General features: G+C 41.7%; 1 protein-coding gene across 2 annotated transcripts in view; it reads right to left on the reverse strand.

Annotated features, from left to right (window-relative positions):
- The window catches only part of ptdss2 (phosphatidylserine synthase 2), an 89,992-nt gene extending 80,607 nt beyond the window's left edge, over positions 1–9,385 (reverse strand). For both annotated transcript variants that reach the window (XM_060838766.1, XM_060838765.1), the window contains exon 1: positions 9,109–9,385. In XM_060838766.1, coding sequence (XP_060694749.1) covers positions 9,109–9,317 — 209 coding nt within the window. In that variant the 5' untranslated portion in view covers positions 9,318–9,385. The remainder of the gene's footprint in view (positions 1–9,108) is intronic.
- Positions 9,386–20,707: the final 11,322 nt, after the last annotated feature.

The raw sequence follows: 20,707 nt of genomic DNA on the forward strand, positions 1-20,707 counted from the left end.
ACTTGGCCCGTATGCCTCTAAAACCTTCCTATTCATTTACCCATCCAGATGCCTTTCAAATGTTGTAATTGTACCAGCCTACAACACTTCCTCTGGCAACACATTCCATACATACCCTACCCTCTGCATAAAAACGTTGCCCCGTAGATCCCTTTTAAATTTTACCCCTCTTACCCTGAACCTATGCCCTCTAGTTCTGGACTCTCCCACCCCAGGGAAAAGACCTCGTCTATTTATCCTATTCATGCCCCTCATGACTTTATAACCTTTATAAGGTCACCTCTCAGCCTCCGATGTACCAGGGAAAACAACCTCCGTGTATTCAGGCTGTCCCTGTAGTTCAAACCCCACAAAGTTGGCAACATCCTTGTAAACCATTGCTGAACTCTTTCAAGTTTCACAACATCCTTCCTATGGGAGGGAGACCACAATTGCACACTGGGTGGCTCAGTGGTTAGCACTGCTGCCTCACAGCACCAGAGTCCCAGGTTCGGTTTTAGCCTCAGGCGACTGTCTGTGGAGTTTGCACATTCTCCCTGTGTCTGCGTGGGTTTTCTCCGGGTGCTCCGGTTTCCTCCCACAGTCCAAATATGTGCAGGTCAGGTGAATTGGCTATGCTTAATTGTCCTAGGTGCATTAGTCAGAGGGAAATGGGTGTGGGTGGGTTACTCTTCGGAGGGTGGGTGTGGACTGGTTGGGCCGAAGGGCCTGTTGTTTCCGCACTATAGGGGGATCTAATCAATATCCCAAAAGTGGCCTAACCAACGACCTGTACAGCCACAACATGACCACCTAATTCTCCTATGCTCAATGATCTGTCCAATAAAGGAAGTTAGTTAAAAAAAAAACATACAACACCAGGTTAGAGTCCAACAGATTTACAGCACATCAAACGTTTTCTTCATCATCTTATCTAGCTGGAAAACTACTTTCAAGGAATCAATGCAATCTCTGCAAATTTATACAGTTTTCTTAATTTTGATACTATCCTTAACTTCTTCATTCATCAATGATAATGCAACCTTCTCAAAGCATCCTTCTTTCTGACTGTGATAAACCAGCTTATAGTTAACAACTATCCCGTTAAAAAAGTGTGTCATTGCATCTCAATTGTCCCACCTTTCAACCTGGTTTCCCAATTCATTTTAGCTAGCAATAACTTCATACCATTACAATTACCTTCTTTCAAATTTAAAATACTAATCTTAGATCCACACTTTTCCACTTCAAAATAAAAGTGAAATTCAAAATGCATGATCTCCATCAGCTAGATGCTTCTTTTAATATGAGGTTATTTGATTAATCCTGTCATATGGCTCATTACTCAGTCTAGAATAGCCTGCTTTCATGATTGAATGAATTCCAACACATTTAATATTATATTGAGGATCACTCAGATAATATATTTCTGCTCATTTAGCAGTGTCATGGTTGGGCAAATATCCTATATTGTCACATGGTACTGGAAAGTTTCATAAGTGCTGTCATACTTAAAGTAATCAAAACTTATTTCTGTAATTTCATATAATCATGGCTTCTTACAAGTCCTAATCACTCAATTAGAAATGTGGAGCTGCTAAACTTTAAGCTGATAAAGTGCATTTAGAAATTGCTGTAAGTATCATCCGTTCAGGTTGACATATTGCATTACAGTTTGGATAAAAATAATGATGTACCCATCAATACTCGTTGTTACTTACATGAAAACAGAAAATAACTTTCAGAAACTACACAAGGTGTATGTAAGATTCCTACCAAATATTCCTTGAACAAAGCATCTGATTAACAGATTCAATGATAAAATTACTGTTCGTGCAGATTATATGCAAGGCATTATCCAATTAAGACTTAGCAAACTGTAGTTGGTCTGAAGTTCTGCCAAACAACTTCAGTGGTGTTGAAAATTAAAAAATGTGGAGTCCATTCCTTCAGAATTTAACTTTTAAAAATCTTCAATGATAGTTAAATGTAATTTTAATTTTTGCTTTTTCCTTATAACACGTAAACTAACTTTCTATCCCTCTCTCTATTTTGTTTTGTGTGTCTGATTTGGCATGGAAGTCAATATCCAAACTAACACTTCATAAATCAGTTTCTGCAATAATTATCAACAATCTTTCAATCTGATTGGTCAAAGATGACTTGGACAGATTCAAAATGCCTTGAATTAGGCACACATGGTTTGACGGTTGGTGAGAAAATACTTCCTTAAGTATACTTCTACAAGTAAAAGCAATTGACAATTTCGTCCAAGTCTAACAAATGGCCTCCACTCAGAGCAAAATACAGACCATTATAATGTCACTAGATTTATCTTACTGGAAAAACTAACACTGACGCCCCCCAGAACATTAACAATGAAAGTACATTATTTTAAACAGCAAATGAACAATATAAATTATCTTCAAATAAATTACTCCAAATTGAAATGTGTGTTTTGTGATTCAAAGTATTGACATGGTCAATTTTTTTTTAAAAAAGGAACATTTCTGGTATACTTTACATATAAGATAAATTACTGAATAATGAATATCTGACGTGGATCTTGAATGTATAATTTAATCAAAGGTTTCAAATGACAACTATGAGAGCTAGTTCAATTGATACCAAAATCAGCAGAGTCCATCAACTAGATTATTACAGACTTATAATCACAGCATGATATTTAAAAAAACAAAAAATTATTATGAGAAGTGCAGTGGTGGGAAAGGGAAATTAAGATGAAAAGGAATCAAGATTAGATTTTGCGATGTGTAAATTCAACCATCTTTGCTGACTCCAGTAGGTAATTTACTTCATGATGTTGATACAGAATGTTCACAAATTAAAGAGTAGTTCCCATACATTTAAGTAAGAATGCAGGTTATTAAAACCTTCTTGTTCAAGAATAGATTATAACCTTATATTGAGACTATAGCTGTTTAGTATTCATTTCCAGGATAATAACTGATTCCAGAAAATATCCAGCAGTGACACCCTTAAATGTCAAGTGACAAAATCACCAATGTGTAGTGAGTAGCTGATTGAAAGAAACATTCTATTAATATTACGAATCTTACTGCCTTTGTATAATTTTAAAATCTTTACATTAAAACACTCCATTAGCCCTATGCCAAGTGCAAGTGAGACACAGACCAAGAGAGTTCTGAAAGTGTTCAGTATTTGAGTTAGCAGACTTTTGTCACAGCACCAACTATTTACAATTTCAGCAGTCCTTATCAACAGGAAAATGAGAGCGAGTAACATTTCCACTTCTGATGGGAATTCTGGCAGTCTTGTTGGAATATAGACATCAAGGAAGGGTCCGCCTGGCTTACTTGTGATGTGACCACAATAAAACAGACTTCCAGCATGCACAATGTCAGCTCAGAAATGAATAATTCCCCACTTGAGCAACATACTAAAGGTATGCCTGTGGAACACAACATAAAACATCTTCAGGACAGGGAGGTATTAATTTCATTCCTTTTTTCATTCGCAGGATATGGGTGCTGATGGCAAATTGCAGAAAAAGTTACAGCATAAACAGAGAAGGTGCAAAACAGATATACAAAAGATCAGAACTAAGAGGTTTTGACCATCTGGAAAGACTGCAGACTGGTCCTTTTCTCTAGAAAATAGAAACAGCAAGATTAACCTACAAAATTCTTCAAAATTATGAATAGAATTTGATAGAATAGACATAGAAAAGATCTGCCCATTTGGGGAGAACCTAAAACTAGAGGGCACCTTAGAAAATTACTGATCAATCTAATAAATTCAGGAGAAACTCTGAAGAGACTTGTTCGAGTGTGGGACATGTCACCATCTAAGAAGGTAGCATGGGCACATCTAAAGAGTAGCTACAGTAATGCAAGAAAAGTATTATGGTGCAGTGGTAATGTCCCCATTTTAATTCCAGAAACTGGGAAGGGTGATGGGGGAGCGGGAGGGGGGCAGGGGGGGGCGGGGAGGGGGGGGGGAGGAGAGGGTGGTTCTGCACCACTCCAGTGCTTGATGGGCAATGAGACTGCATTCACATCACGGTCATTTTGATGTAAAGAATGTTGGAGCCTCTATCGTCACTATCCACTGTTCCAAGCTAAAGAATGCATGTTACCATAGGAACTTGGACTCCCTCAATGAACTGTAATACTCACATGAGGAAGAAAGGAAGAGATGAATATGACACTGTGTAGGAGATTCGTCTAGAGTATAGACATTGGTATAGAACTGTCAAGGCAAACGGCATGTTTCTAATCTGCAACTGCTCCAACCATACTGTTTGAGCAAATCATGACAATGGAGCCAAACTTTTTTTTAAGACTGGTTCTTCTTTTACTTTTATAAAACGGTTTAGTTGGAATGGTCATTTCTACAACTTTAATAGCATCAGAGGGAATATTCTACAAATTTAAGAAAAATCTCATATGAACAGCACTTCATGCAATTTTAAGTTAGCCTGACTAAGAAGCAGCGCTCTGCTTGTACTTCCAAATAAACCTGTTGTCGTTTGATTTTTAACTTTGTCCATCCCAGTTCAACACTGGCACCTCCACATCATAACAATATTAACAGTCCTGCTGATCACGACTGTGGCACAGTAAAGCCACAGCTGCAGAGAACTATTCAGAAGGAATTCAGTAGCACAAAGATATCGAACCTAGATGATAAAAAACACACAACTAAAATAAAACATGTCCAAATTTGCTGAAGAACGATACATTAGATAAATGGAACTCCAAGTTCTTATTTTTATATTAACACTGTCCTTTGAATTGTTCACAAACTCTTCTTATCAAATCTCATTCTTTGCACTCATTCTCCAAGACCATCAATTCTATTTTTCACTCTGCAATAGTCTGTGCATATTTCCACATCTATCTCTTTCCCTCCCACGTCTGCAGGGCAACAATCTGCATGCCTATCCTGTAATTTCTTAGTACTGCTCAGTACATTTTTAATGCCTATTTAAATTCACTTTGCTGTCCTTCCCTTACAATTACCATCCATGATTAATTTTCAAATTGCCAAAATGCATTTTGCAAGGAAGTGACCGGCAAGCGAGCCAAGGGCCGTGCGCAACCACGCAGGAGAAATTTAGATCAGGAGAGCAAAAAGACTGAACAGTTTGTAACCCAGTCATACAGGAGAAAAGCGGAGAATGCTAATAAATAGAAAATAAAGTAGAAATGAAAAATGAGTGAAGAATTTTTATTTATTTTTAAATTGTTGCCTTATGTTATTGAGAATTGGTGGGTTTCACCTTTCCACAATTCATTTTTGAAATTTGAGCACAACTATGGTCCAACCATGACTGCCTTAGAGACAGCAAGCTACTTTTACGAAATTCTGCAGTCTGTACAATGCAAATATTCCCACAGTGCTGTTAAGTGGGGAGTTTCAGGCACTTGACAATTTGTGATATGACTTCAAAGCGATGATACGCCCAGCTATCTGCTGCCTATGCCGATCTTGGTGGGTTATGGGCTTGGGAGGTATTGTCCATCAGCCCATTCACACAGTGCCCACTTGTCAATAAACAACACTGAAGGGACGTTACAACATCACACGTGGACATTAATGAAAATCTTAGCACAAATATAAACAAAACAATAAACTTGCAAATTCTGAATTAAAACGAAAGATTCTGGAAACACAGGTTGCTTCAAACTTGAGAGAAACAGATCAAATTTTATAATAAAGATTGGGCAATTTAGATATTAAGCTTTCTTTTCCAAATTCAGATGCTGAAGGAGTGATATACTGCCAGTAAACTTAATGCAGATGGTTAGATTTTAATGAAGAAATGTTGCTTCACAGACTGACAACAAGAAACCACGATTTTGTTTAACTAATCAATTCTGTTATAATGTTGACACTTCAATAAATTATTCGAGGAGAAAGTGAGGTCTGCAGATGCTGGAGATCAGAGCTGAAAATGTGTTGCTGGAAAAGCACAGCAGGTCAGGCAGTATCCAAGGAACAGGAAATTCGACGTTTTGGGCATAAGCCCTTCATCAGGAATTCATTATGATGAAGGGCTTATGCCCGAAACGTCGCATTTCCTGTTCCTTGGATGCTGCCTGACCTGCTGCGCTTTTCCAGCAACACATTTTCAACTTCAATAAATTACACAAGGCATTTCTTCCTGTTTCCAATCCAGATTCCTCAGCAAACATTATGCCATTTCATTTTTAAGACCTTGATAACTCTTTACTTTCCATTCTATTTCACAATTACTAATCCACCACTACCAATGGAATCAGAAATCTGGGAAACCAGTCTAGAGAATAAATCTGCTTTATCTTTTGATGTTCCGTATGAAGGTCAAACAATGCCTCAACGGCCCCCACATAACAAATCTCACTGCCATTCCAACACCTGGTGACAGTGACTGAACCGTATTCCAATTAACCACTCAAAAAATTGGCACAAGTGCAGGTATTACAAGCTCAGTAAGAGAAATGCTTTGATTTCAGGGGAATGGACAAAGTCCATTCAGCTAATGTGTTCTAAAGATTAAACTACTAGTTCAAATTCATACCATACAAGGATAACAAGGAGCATTTACATATACCCAATGCCCTGCTCTCCACCTGGAATTTGCTGATCTCACAGCAGTGAGCAGTCAATTCAAGTGACGACTACAACATCAAAACTAGTTACGGAACAAATCACAATATATTTTCCCTTGTAGATAAGCGATCCTAATTCAGAAAATTATAACTATCTGCCATTAATGAAATTTCAACATCTAATAACTTAGACATCAAAACCACTTTCAAATAATTCAAGGTGACTTTTATATTGCACTTCCAAGTAGTACAGGAATAATCCACTTCCAACTCATCCAAGATCTAATATTGAATTTATAGGTGTTCGTTCAGTTAATAATATCTCAACCTGCAGCCAATGACTCAAAAAGATATGTATTAACCAGCTGAATAATAATAATCATGCAATGAGGCCACAAATGTACTCTACTACTGGAATCTGATATAGGTTTTAGCACATTGAAAGAGAGAAAAATACAGTATTTCTCAGATGCTGAGAGAATCCTATAGCTCCTTATTTATGTCAAAAACAGAAAGCTGCAATTAATTTGTTGCAGTATTGCTAAATCCCATCTTACTGCAACCTCACCACATCCTTAGCCTCTCAGTATGATTCTTTCCAGCTGTTCACAATCTGCTCAAGGTGCAAAGACCACCAAATCTCAACCAACACAGGGAGGCAGTTAAGCGGATTCAGAAAGTAATCGAACGGGTAAACATAGCTACACACTCCCCGTGGCAAAGCAACAGATTCCCAAAGACAAAAGCAGCCTGAGGGTTAATTCAACTCCACCAAGGTTTGGTTGCCATTCTTCTTAGGGTCATCAGCAGTCCTACATCCTTGCATTTCCATTATCACTGGGTATTTCCTTCCCATGTTACCAGACATTCACAGACACCCAGTGTCACACGCAAACCTCTGAAAAGCCCCACATGCGCGCGCACACACACATTCAATGTAAAATTCAATTTCGACCCAGAGTCACTGCATAATCATTTAAAACCTGATGCCCACAGTGACCCTGTTTCCCTCATTGGTGTTGGGTATTCACTCCTATTCTCCCTTCCACTGGCACAAGGAATTAAGGGTTACGGGGAGAATGCTGGTAAGTTGAGCTGAAATGCTCATCAGCCATGATTGAATAGCGGAGTGGACTCATGGGCCGAGTGGCCTTACTTCCACTCCCATGTCTTATGGTCTTAGGGCACTAGATGATCCTCTCCCCCACAGCCCCGGTGCTGGGCCATCTCTCTTCCAGACATCCCCACCACCTGTCGCTGGGTGATATCGCCCCCCCCTCCCCCAGTGACAGGGTAATTCTCCCCCCTCTTTCCCCAGTGACGGGGTAATCCCCCTTTCCCTCCCCCCTCAGAGACGAGGTGATTCCCCTTCCCCCTCACCCCCCCCCCGCCAGTTGACAGGGTGATCCACCTCCCCCTTCCTCCAGTGACGGGGTGATTCTGCCCCCTCCCCCAAGTGACAGGGTGATTCCCCTTCTCTGCTCCCCCAAGTGACAGGGTGATTCATCACTCCTCCCACTGCCCCACCGACGGGGTGATTTCCTCCCCGCCCCCAGTGATGGGGTGATTCCTCTCCTCTCCTCTCCTCTCCTCCCCCCTCCCCGCCAAGTGAAAGGGTAATTTCCCCCCCACCACCAAGTGACAGGGTGATTCCCCTTCTCTGCCCTCTCCCCCACTGATGGGGTGATTCTCCCCACCCAGTGACGGGGTGATTCCCCTCCGCCCACCAAGCGACGGGGCGATTTCTCTTCTCCCACCCCCCTCCCCAAGTGACAGAATGATTCCCCTCTCCTCCCCCTCTTTCCCATCACTCCAGTGACAGGGTGATTCCCCCTCGCTCGTCCCCCCCCCCCCCCCCCCCCCCCCCCCCAAGCGATGGGGTGATTCCCCTCCTTCCCCCCCCTCCAGCGATGGGGTGATTCCCCTCCTCTCCCCCCCCCCCTCCAGCGATGGGGTGATTCCCCTCCTCTCCCCCCCCCTCCAGCGATGGGGTGATTCCCCTCCTCTCCCCCCCCCCTCCAGCGATGGGGTGATTCCCCTCCTCTTCCCCCCCCCCCCCAGTAATGGGGCGATTCTCCCTCCTCACCCCCCCCCCCCCAGTAATGGGGCGATTCTCCCTCCTCACCCCCCCCCCCCCCCAGTAATGGGGCGATTCTCCCTCCTCACCCCCCCCCCCCAGTAATGGGGCGATTCTCCCTCCTCACCCCCCCCCCCCCCCAGTAATGGGGCGATTCTCCCTCCTCACCCCCCTCCTCCCCTCACAGTGATGGGGCGATCCCCCCTCCTCCCCTCACAGTGATGGGGCGATCCCCCTCCTCCCCTCACAGTGATGGGGCGATCCCCCTCCTCCCCTCACAGTGATGGGGCGATCCCCCTCCTCCCCTCACAGTGATGGGGCGATTCTCCCTCCTCACCCCCCCCCCCCCCCCCCCGTGATGGGGTGATCTCCTCCCCCCCCCCCCCACCCAGTGATGGGGTGATTCCCCTCCTTTCCCCCCCTCCCCCCCACACACAGTGACGGGGCGACTCCCTCCTCTTCCCCCAGACTCACCAGAAGAAGGTGACGGTCCCATCATCAAACACCTCGGACTCGGTGCTCCTCCGCTCGCGCTCCTGCTCCTCCCGCCGCCCGCTGACGCCGCTCTTCCTCGCTGGCTCTCCCCGGAGCTGCTGCTGCTGCCGACCGCCGCCAGGCTCCGGGCCCCCCGGCAGACCGTTGGGCTCTCCCGCGGACCCCTTCCTGACTGCATTGCGGATCATGCTGCACCGAGTCCCTGCAGCTCCTGCTCTCCCGTGTCACCAACCGCCGTTTCACAGCCGGGCTCACAAACCCATCACCACGCATGTGCGGCCATTCGTACGCACCAGCCCCTTCCGGTACTCAACACGAGGCTAAGGGGGCACGGCTGAAAACAACAGCGAGGCTAAGGGGGCACGGATGATCAACAGGGGCAGCTTAAGGGGGAAACAGCACATAACCACAGCGAGGCTAAGGGGGCATTTGTTGTGAGTGTTTTTGTGCCACAAGTCAGACATGCTATCTCCTTCTGATGTCAAAACACTTTCACGCTGTAGTCACAAATGTTTTTAAGTGGAAATAAAAAGCATTGAACATTTTAAAAAATACAAATTAGCTGCATGATATGTGGACCCTTTTCCCAAAATTGAATTACAGTTTTAATACTGTTGGAAATGAAAATCAAGTGATTGTGGTCCAATCATCAAGCAACAAATGAGCCAAAGGCAGAACCCCTCCAGACTGATTACTAAACCTAGTGATCTCCGACTAAGCCCCACTCTCTGTAACTGGATCCTCAGTTTCCTGACCCACAGGCCACAATCAGTGAAGAGTGGGGTACAATATTTCATCATCACTAACACTCAACACTGGAGCCCCCCAAGGGTGTGTACTCAGATCCCTACTGTACTCATTTAAAGTTCGCTGATGACACCACCGTAGCTAGTTGAATCTCAGATGGCGACGAAACAGACTACAGACGGGAGGTGGAAGACCTGGAAAAATGGTGCACTGAGAATATCCTGGCTCTCAATGCCAGGAAAACCAAGGCACACATTATTGACTTTCAGCAGGATGTTACTCATGCTCCCCTACACATTAACAGCACAGAGGTGGAACGAATGGAGACTGTCAAGCTCCACAACAATCTTCCTTGGACTCTTCATGTGGATGCACAGGTTCCAAAGGCCCAACAACATCTCTTCTTGAGGCAGCTGACGAAATTTGGCACGTGGCGAAAATCCTTGCCAATTTTTATAGGTGCGCCATCGACAGCATTCTGTCTGGATGTATCACTGTACCATTCAAGATCGGAGACAGTTACAGAGAGTGGTGAACTCAGCCCAGCCAATCACAAAGGCCAAACTCCCATCTATAGAATCCAGCTACCAAGGCCCGCTATATTAAAGATCCATCCCACCCTGGCAATGTTTTTCTATAATCTCTACCATCAGAAAGAAGGTACAGAAGCCTGAACACATGCACCAGTCAGTTATGTAACAGTTTCTACTATACTATTGTTAGAATACTGAATGGACTCACAAACTCTTAACATTCGCCTGTACCTATGTTTTTGTTTTTGCCGCTGTTTACCCATTATTTACTTATCTACACTACTTAACTATGTGATCTGCCTGTAATGCTCGCAAGACAAAGCTTTCCACTGTGCCTTGGTAGATGTGACAATAAATTCAATTCAATTCAGAACATTGAGGATAATATTGCTCAAGGCATGTTCAAATTGGCATGAAGAACTCAGAAAAGTTAATGTGTTAAAAGGATTGATATGGAAAAAAGGAAGTTATTTTGATTGACACAACTGAAACAGGACAGGATTCTGCTACTAAGTCGGGATTCACCAAAACTGGGTTGGGATTGATGTTGTAGCTAAAAGAATTATTATTATATCTATACCAACCCACTTCAAAACAATTGACTCATCCCAGTTGCCCGGCTTTTCCTCACAGCCTCGCAATCATTTTCTTTTCTTAAGGTGCTTGTCTAATTTTCTTTTGAAAATCATGATTCTACTTCTCTAACACTTTCAAGGCAGTGCATCCCAAATCCTAACAACTTTCTTGTAAAATGTATTTTCGTCATGTGCCTATTGTTTCCTTTGCCAATCATCTCTAGTTCTCGATCTTTCTGCCAAATCTCTCTGCCAAAGCAATCTCTCACCATTATTCTGTTCTGTTTTTCCTCCAAATTTTCACCTCTCCAAGCGGAATAACCCTTGTATCTCCAATTTATCTATGGAACTGATGTTCCTCATCCCTGCACCGTCTCTCGTGCCATTGCATTCTTCCAAAAGCATGGCAGCCAACAGTAGACACAATACTCCAATTGATATGACTTGGAAGCATTGCAAATGATGAAGCAATTAGTGATAAGCTTCATGAATACAGAGACAGGGTGGTGAAGTGGGAAGACAAATCTTGGGTGAAATGTAATGCAGAGAAGTCCAAACTTATTCATTTTGGTAGGAAAAACTTAGAGAAGCAGTACAAGATAAATGACACAATTCTTTGCTGGACGCAGAACTTCAGGGTATCTGTGTAAAATCATTGAGGTGACAGGACATTTTCAGATAATGTTTAATAAAGTCTACTAGATGAATTTTATAAATAGCAGCAGAAGCTACAATAATAAAATATATGAGAAATGTTACATGATGTCTATGATGTAGGAAGATATATCAAGGAGCTTCACAGGAGTGTTATCAAACAAAATGTGGTAAACAGTATGGAGATACAAGGGCAGATGATGAAAAGCTTGGTAGCAGACTTGAGTTTTCAGGGAATTTTTAAAGAGTAATAAGAGGTAAGGAAGGAATTTCAGAGCTTAAGGCTTTGATAGCTGAAGGCATGGCCTCTAATGGTAGCAGTAAAATAGTAGGCACCTGTCTATCTTGGGTGTGGTCATTTGTAGATTGAATATTAATTGTTATGTCTGTAGAGATGGATGTATGAGAATAAATAGGTTTGACCTAGTCTTTTTAATTCTACCAGGCTTTCTTTTCTACTATATGGTTGTTTCTTTTGTCCTCTGCTTTTTCCACACGCTTCTTGACTGCTTATTTTTAAGCACTCTGGTCTACTTTCCAATGCATTAACACTGATATCAGTCAACCTGAATGCTACCATTATCTATTTGGCTCACATGACTCAGCCATCAGAGTTACAGCTGACTTGGGAGGGCAAACAAATTGGGGATAACTGCATGCTAATCTATTAGGGTGTTCAACACTGTCCTGACAGGCAATGCCCAATAATCTGAGGCAACAATGGTGAAGCTGTTCTGCTGCTTTGTTTAGCTTCCATCAGTTATCCGTGCATGGGTACCCTAGAGACAAGTACTGAGAATAAAGCCTGGTTATGTGCAGAGTTTAACATTTTTGAATAGTTTGTTGTTGGTCCACACTCACCTTCTGAACATGAGGCACAGTTGTACAAACAGAAGGAAAGAGTCATGGAAGAAACATTAATATAAGGTCTCAGACCCAAGGAAATTGCAAAGTCAGTAATTAAAGTGATCATTATGTGCAGATTAAAAGCCTGAGCAGACTTGATGTGCAGGTCAGGTGGCTAAGCAGCCAAAGATGTGCAGGTCAGCTGAATTGGCCATGCTAAATTGCCTGTAGTGTTAGGTGTAGAGATATGGGTGGGCTGCGCTTCGGCAGGTCGGTGTGGACTTGTTGGGCCGAAAGGCCTGTTTCCACACTGTAAGTAATCTAAAAAAAAACTTAGTCTAACAGGGACAGAAAGTTTGGGAGACTATTTTCAGGTGACAGAAAATATGGGATATCTTTAATATGAGACATGATAGTGGTGGGAATCAATTACTTAGACCGCAAGCAGTGAGAACTAACAATAACACTATAATTAAAGTGGGAATAATTTATTAAAACTATGAATTCATACTGTGATGTTGAAGAAAAGGGTAGATTATCCACTTTACTCATGCAGACAGGAATCTTCCAGTTTATCCACAAGAAGGTGGGAATTGACCACATTCACTTTAAAACTGGCCATCTTGAAGAAAACAATTTCTGAGGTGCAGAATAGCTTCAAAATTTGTCACTAAATCAGAGGTTAAATAAATAAATACCCTTCTAAGCACAGTTGGGAGTATAACTAAATACATTGGCTCATGAAGAGGTAAATTAAGTAACGGATTCTTTGGAAGAGGTACTGCAAGCCTTTGACAATTATCTCATCCTCAGAACTAATAAAATTCTTGACAGACCAAGATTTAATAAAATAGTTCAGCATCTAGGGAAATCCATAGATTATTTTGAGAATGATCTCTACAGGTTAGTGGCTTATATAATTAGGATAGTGTCAAGTCAGAATTCATAAGAGACAGAACTGTTGTAGGAAGTTCTGATAAGTCTTTGACAGATTTATTACAGGCCAAAGAAGACCTGGCTCTCAAGAAAGCCATTCAGTTGATTAATAAAGCAGAAATCTAGAATAACTCAGACCATTCCTAAGAGTAGAAGATCAGTCATACCACGGGAGATCCCCGATTCCATTCAAGTGTTAAGATACAAGACCACAAACAATACACATGTAAAATCGTACGGTGATCAGAACATGGACAAGATATCATAAATCTTTGTCAGCGTTGTGATGCAAAGAAACAGGCATAGACAGTGCCCAGGTATTAAAAGTGTGCACTTTGACACAAAAGGTCATTTAATTTTGAAAAACATGAAACCAAATAGCGAACAACAAAAAATGAACTTTCTATGAGAGAAGGAAAAACTAAATTGTTCTTTAGGAATATAGATAGCATATGTGGCAGCATGCATACACAGCCACTCCAAGATTCCGAGCATGCTGATCTCTGCATTGATTTTGATTCCAGAAATTACTGCCACAGACAGACCTCAGAGACCCACACAACTGGAAAGAAAATCAAAGGGAATGCTGGATATAAGTGATCTGTCAAATGAATATTTATGTCAATGATTCTTCTCACAGATTTCCTGTTAGACATCAGACAGATTGGTATGACATAACAACCATGGTTAACAAAGCACTATTTTATTCTAAGGTGGCTTGACAGGACAGGTGTTGAGAAGATGAGCGGAAGGGCCTGTTTCCACATTGTAGGGATTCTAATTCCAATTCTAATTCTTAAGATGTTTCCACCAGTTGGGGAATCTTGAACTGGGGCCATAGTTACAGAATAAGGGGATAGTCACTTAAAAGTGAGATGTAAAGTAATTTCTTCTCTCAGAGGGTATCGGATATTCTTTACCCCAGAGAGTGTGACACTTAGATTGCTGGAAGGATCTATAGAGGAGATACAGAAATTCTTGACATTTCAAGGACTTGAGGGCTATGAGGAGCTAGCACAAAAGAGGAGTTGATGCCTGGTGCAAATTAACCATGATCTTACATGATGGCAGGGCAGAGCTGAGGGGTCGACTCTCTTTTCTGTTTCTTGTGTTCATTATCAACAACAATGCAACTTAATCATCCATGAGGCAAAGCACTTGAAATGAAAGGTATGCCATAAGCAACTCTCCAACTTAGGGGATATCAAATAGTAGAAAATCTATGCATATTTGACAATCAAGAGTTCAATCAAGAGTGACAATCAAGCATGTCTTGATCACAATAATATTCAGAGAGTGGAAGAGGTTAAACAGTAGAGGAGTTGTGGAGCTCCTTTGAATTGGAATGTTCTAAATTATTGGACAATCCTGTTCCCTGGCCAATATCTCTGTCTCAGGCTTGCTCCAATGCTCAGTGTGAGCTGGAAGAACAACATGTCATTTTCCGCTTGGGGACCTACAGCCTTCTGGACTTAATACTGATTTCAATAACTTTAGGGCTTGAATTCTCCTAAGACCTAGCCCCATTCCCAGCCTTGTAATCACATAGTCTGCTATTACACACAACCCATTCTAAGCCATTAACAGTCCCCATTAAACAGCATTCAACCTCCCAGTCAGATTGTTATTCACTCCTTTGTTTGTCCAACTGTGTTTTTCTCTCTCTTTGGGCTCTATCCCTATCTATTGTGTACTCCTTACACCCTCCCCTTTCCCTATCCTCTGCATTAAAAACCCCACATTTTCCTAGCTACCATCAGGTCTGAGGAAGGGTCACCAGACCCAAAACGTTAACTCTGATTTCTCTTCACAGATGCTGCCACCTTTTCCAGCAATTTCTGTTTTTGTTCCTAAATTATTTAAATTGATTGCTGAACACTGAATACACAGTTGCATTAAGAAAGATACTAAAACCTTACATCTCTGTGCACACAGGAAGGTCCTGAATCCCTTAATGAAACAAGTTGAGAAGCACCTTGCAGAATTGACGAGAATGGGAAAATTTTCTTGGTCCTGAAACCAACTGAGTGCTTTTATGTTTGGCCACTGTACTCAACTAGAACTATGTTGCTCAAATTTGTGTTGGCCTCACTCATCTCAACAAGGGAGTGGCAAGAGAAATGCACCATATTTCCACAGCTGACGAGAATCCAGCTAAACTATCCAAAGAAGGACTTTATGAAACTCGATACAAATAGTGTATTTATTAGGTGGTCATTGGACAAGCAATCAAGACTACTTACTGCATTCATAACTTCAGTTTGGGGATTTTGTTTCCTTGTCTCAACCTCACAGATTTTTGATAGATTGTGTCCAATATTTGACAAGGCCTTCCCAGAGTCATATGGCACATGGATGATGTATTGACATATCAGGAAACAGTAAGGAGCATGATCAGAGAATGTATGCAGTCTTAAAGCACTTATAAGCAGAAAGGTTCACCCTTAATGGCAACTGTGATTTCTCCAAGGCATCTATTCCGTTCTTGCAATACAATGTCAACAGTGCAGGCTCAATGGTGGATCCTCAGACTAAGGCTATTTCAGGGTTGCCCATTTGAAGGTTAATCCAGGATCTCAAAAGATTCTTAAGGATGGTAAACCAATAGAAAAAAATGTGCCTCACTTGATAACTACTACAGAATCCATGGGACAATACTTCAGCAAGACACAAGGATGGTGTTGAAACCTGCATCATTTGATTTGATTTGATTTATTATTGTCACATGTAGCTATGTACACTGAAAAGTTTTGATTTGTGTGCAGCACAGGCAGATCATACCATACAAAGTGCATATGGTAAAAGAACAGAGCGAGGAATACAATGTTATGGCTGCAAAGAAGGTGCACAGAGAACAAGATCAACATTAAATGTAAAATTTGAGAAATCCATTCAGAAGTCTAATAACAGTGGTGAGGAAGCTGTCATTGAATCTAATCATATGTGTGCACAAACTGTTGTGTCTTCTGCCCAACAGAAAAGGGTGAAGAAGAGAATAATTATGGTGGGAGAGGTCTTTGGTGATGGTAGTTGTTTTCCAGAGGCAGCAGGAACCATAGATGGAGTCATAGAGATGAACAACGCAGAAACAGACCCTTCAGTCCAATTTGCCCAAGCAGACCAGATATCATAACCTCATCTAGTCCAATTTGCCAGCACTTGACCCATAACCCAATGGATGGAGGATTGGTTTGCGTAATGGACTGGGCTGCGTCTACGACTCTCTGTAGTTTCCTGCTTTCTTGCAAAGAACACTTGCCAAAACACACGGTGATGCATCCTGATAGAATGCATTCTATAGTTCCTCTATAAAAATGAGTGTTCTTCAGGGGCTCAAGCAGATGTTAATATCCATGGATATCTTAGCACACTACAATCTATTTTATTCAACCATCAGAGCACCCAATAGTTTAACTTCAGTCTTAGCAGCAGCACTTTTCCAGCAGCATCCAAATGCATGTTGCAAACCAGTCAATTAGACACCGCAAGCACTCTCATACACAGTGACAAAATATACTGGCACTGAGAGGTAGGATTGCACAGTTGCATGAGCTTCTAGGAGATTTTCAAAGGACATCCTTGCGCTGAAAATAGTCATAGAAATGGATCACAAATCTGAATCATACAAAATTAAGCTAAGACTTAGAATTGTATATTCCAAATGGACATCTTAAAGAGGACATCACTGAGACCAGGTTACAAACACATCATGACTGGGATGTAAATGTTCCAGATTGTAAGGAAACTTAGAGAAATCTGAAATAGCAAAAGTACACTATTACAGTATTAGGGCATCAGTGTAGATACTAAAAAGACAATGAATAGAACTGAGGAATAAAAAGGGTGCACAACTTTGCTGAGATATAACAGTGCTCGAATAGCATGATAAAAACACACAGAAATGAAACCAGTTTTTCATAAAAGCACAATAGTTATTAGAAGAAACGTTCACTTTCATGTAAACAGAACACAGCCAAACAGCTGGACTCTCATAGGTAGAGAATTTCTTGAGCATATTCAGAACGGGTTTCTGGAACAAAATGTTCTTGTTCGAGACCAGGTCACCTGACATTTAGTAATAATTCAAAACCTGGCAATAATTCAAATGGTAAGAGAACACTGCCACCATAATATGGTAGAATTTGAAATCAAACTTGAGCCTGACAAGAGTGAATCATTAGCTAAGTTTTTAAGTTTAAACTTTATGAGGTAGAAATTTCTCATAACAGACCTAGCAGAACGGTTAACAAATAGCATTATGGATGAACTGTGGGAGAAGTTCAAAATGGTAGTTGGTAGAATGTAGGATCTTTATATTTTTAGAGAGCTCTACACAAGTAATTAAACAATTTCGGTCAACAAGGAAGCAGGAGACATAATATTCTTGAAAGAAAAGGCAACATATGGAGGCAGGGAATAATGAAGATCCCATGGGATGTGTAAAGATATATATAGCAACAAAAGAATATTTTAAAAGTTGTGACAGCCACAAAAAGGGAATATGAGCAACAACTTTCAGGGAATATTCTAGACAATATTAAAATTTTAAAACGTTTGGAGAAAATGGCTACCTAAGAATAAAGTGTACACTTAATGACAGATGCAGGTGATATTGTAATTGGAAATAGTAAGGATACCAAGTAGTCATTTTTTTCGAGAACGAGGATAAAATTTAAGAGGTATAAGAAAAATAAAACAAAAACTCATGGAAAGAATGTAATTAGTTTCAATGTATGATACTGAAAAACAAACAAAGATTAATCCCCAAGACTTGATGATTTCCACTCTAAGATAGTAAAATAAGTCAATGTGGAAATTGTTACTACATCATTATGCTCTTGCAGAACTTCCTGGAGTTACAAATTATCCCCATGGATTTGAAAATTTCCCATCTCACTCCACTATTTGAAAGAGGTGAAGCCATATACAGGCAAATTAAAGCGACATACTATGGATGCTGCAAATCTGAAACAAACACAGAAAATGCTGGAGAAACTCAGCAAGCCTGCTTGTATCTGTGGAGCGAGGAACAGGGTTAACATTTTGAGTCCAGAATAGAAATGGGTTTGGCAAATATTTTTTATTTCGATTTCTGATAGAGGCAGAAGGAGGCACAGGGAGAACAGATGGTATCAACGCCAAGTGCAAAAGGGGTTGCTAAATAAGTTAAAGAGAGTTAGAGAGATAAAATGGAAAACAGAATTTATTTGCAAGATTACTGAATGAAACACAAACAAAAGAGAGCAGAATATAAAATAACATTACCTATCTGAAAACCCAACAGATTATCCCAACTTAATGATACTGTTCCAAATACACACAACAATTCCCATAAATATCCCATGACACAAAAGGTAAAATCAAACTCAGGGTCTTACAGGAGAGCGTGAGATGGCCGAGGGACTCGGCATGGGACACCTTCTTCCATGTAGCTGTTTCTTGGACCAGCAGCTTCTTTACTGACTGCCTGCTTTCAGTGAATAGCCAGACTGCTAAAACCAGAGAAAGGCTGAGCTGGGAGAACTGACCATTCCCCTTTCATTGTGCAAGTGCTTTTTTTAAACTTTTAAAGCGTCCTCAAGTAATTATACCAGACTTTTCGGAATCGCTACTTTTACAACCTCTCTGACAAAAACGCCAAGCACAGCATAACCTTTTTAAAGGAGCAGCATCATCACAATGAAAAGAGGCTCTGGAGGAGTGTGGAAGAGTGAGGGGTGGTGGGAGGGGTGTGACAGAGGGAATGATCCCTGTGGAATGCTGACAGTGAATGGGAGGGGGAGATGTGTTTGGTGGTGACATTCTGCTGGAGATGGTGGAAATGGTGGAGGATGATTCTTTGAATGTAGAGACTAGTGAGGGGAAAGTGTGGCTGGGGAACTCTATTGTTGTTCTGGAAAGAAGGAGAAAGGGGGTGAGAGCAGAAGTACAGGAGACGGCTCAGACTTGGCTGAGGGACAAGTTAACCATGGTGTTGCGGGGTGAAGGATGGTGATGGTGGAATGTGGGGAATTCTGAATTGAGGAAAAAGGAAGTAATGTCAGAGGCACCTGGGTGGAAGGTGGCATCATTGGAATGGTGTTGGAGATCCTGGGAAATGGAATGGAACCTTGCAGGAAATTCGCAGGAGATTTAAGTCTTCCACATTCAGCTCCTTCTTCCTCACTGCCCCAAGCATATCCACCAGGTGAAGCAGTGTTTTACTTATATTTCTTTCAATATAGTCTACTGCATTCACTGTTCACAATGCAGTCTCCCTAACATTTGTGAGACCAAACACAGACAGGATGACTGTTTTGCAGAACATCTCCACTCAGTCTGCAGGAATGATGTACACCTTCCAGTTGCTTCCCATTTCAATAAACCATCTTTTTGTCATGTTAACATCTCAGTTTTGGGCCTTCTGCAACATTTCAATGTGGCACAATACAAGCTTCAGGAGCAACACTTCAGTTTACGCGAAGGACATCCTCCATGACTCAATATGGAATTCCACAACTTTAAAACCTTGACTGCGAGACGTCGGTTCTCCATTTTTCTTACATTCCACAAAAGAAGCTGAATAAGTGGCAAGGAGGTCTGAGAGTGGGAGAGAATGGGTAGGCTGGGAAAGCAATCCATGTCACATGATAATAAGGCTAAGAGTGGGTGAGAATGTGAAGGTCATGCTTAAAGCAACCCAAAGTCATGACAGAACCAGAATGTGGGGGTGGATAAAACACACAAAAGGATGGATTCAGGCCTAATGTTTCTGAACCCGATGTGGAGTCGGAGAGTCTGCAGGGTACCCAAGCAGAAAATGAGGTGTTTGCGTTGAGGTTCACTGGAACACTGTAGAAATGTTGGCATGGGAACACGGCAGTGTATTGAATTTGGGGTCATTTTTATGAATGTTCTGTAAAGCAGTCACTCAGTCTGTGTTTTTCTCCCCAGTATAGAGGAGACCACATTGTAAGCAAGGAATACAGTAAACTGTGTTGAATATAGAAATGGTAAATCGCTGCTTCACCTGGATGGCGTGTCTGGATAGCAAGGCTGGAGGAGGTGAATGAGTAGATATTGCATCTTCTGCGATTGCAGGGGAAGGTGCCGTAGATGTGTGGGGAGGTGTTCGGAATGAAGGAGGATTGGATCGGGTAGGTCTCTGTGGAAGAGTGGGAAGGGGGAGTACCATCCCCAGCCATCATTTGACCTGGCCACTCCTTCACCTGGCGAGCTCATTCTCATTTTGAACAACTTCTCCTTTCACTCCTTTCACTTCCTTCAGATCAATGATATGACCATGGG

Source organism: Hemiscyllium ocellatum, chromosome 18 (genome assembly GCF_020745735.1).
Source record: "Hemiscyllium ocellatum isolate sHemOce1 chromosome 18, sHemOce1.pat.X.cur, whole genome shotgun sequence".
Taxonomy (NCBI): Eukaryota; Metazoa; Chordata; class Chondrichthyes; order Orectolobiformes; family Hemiscylliidae; genus Hemiscyllium; species Hemiscyllium ocellatum.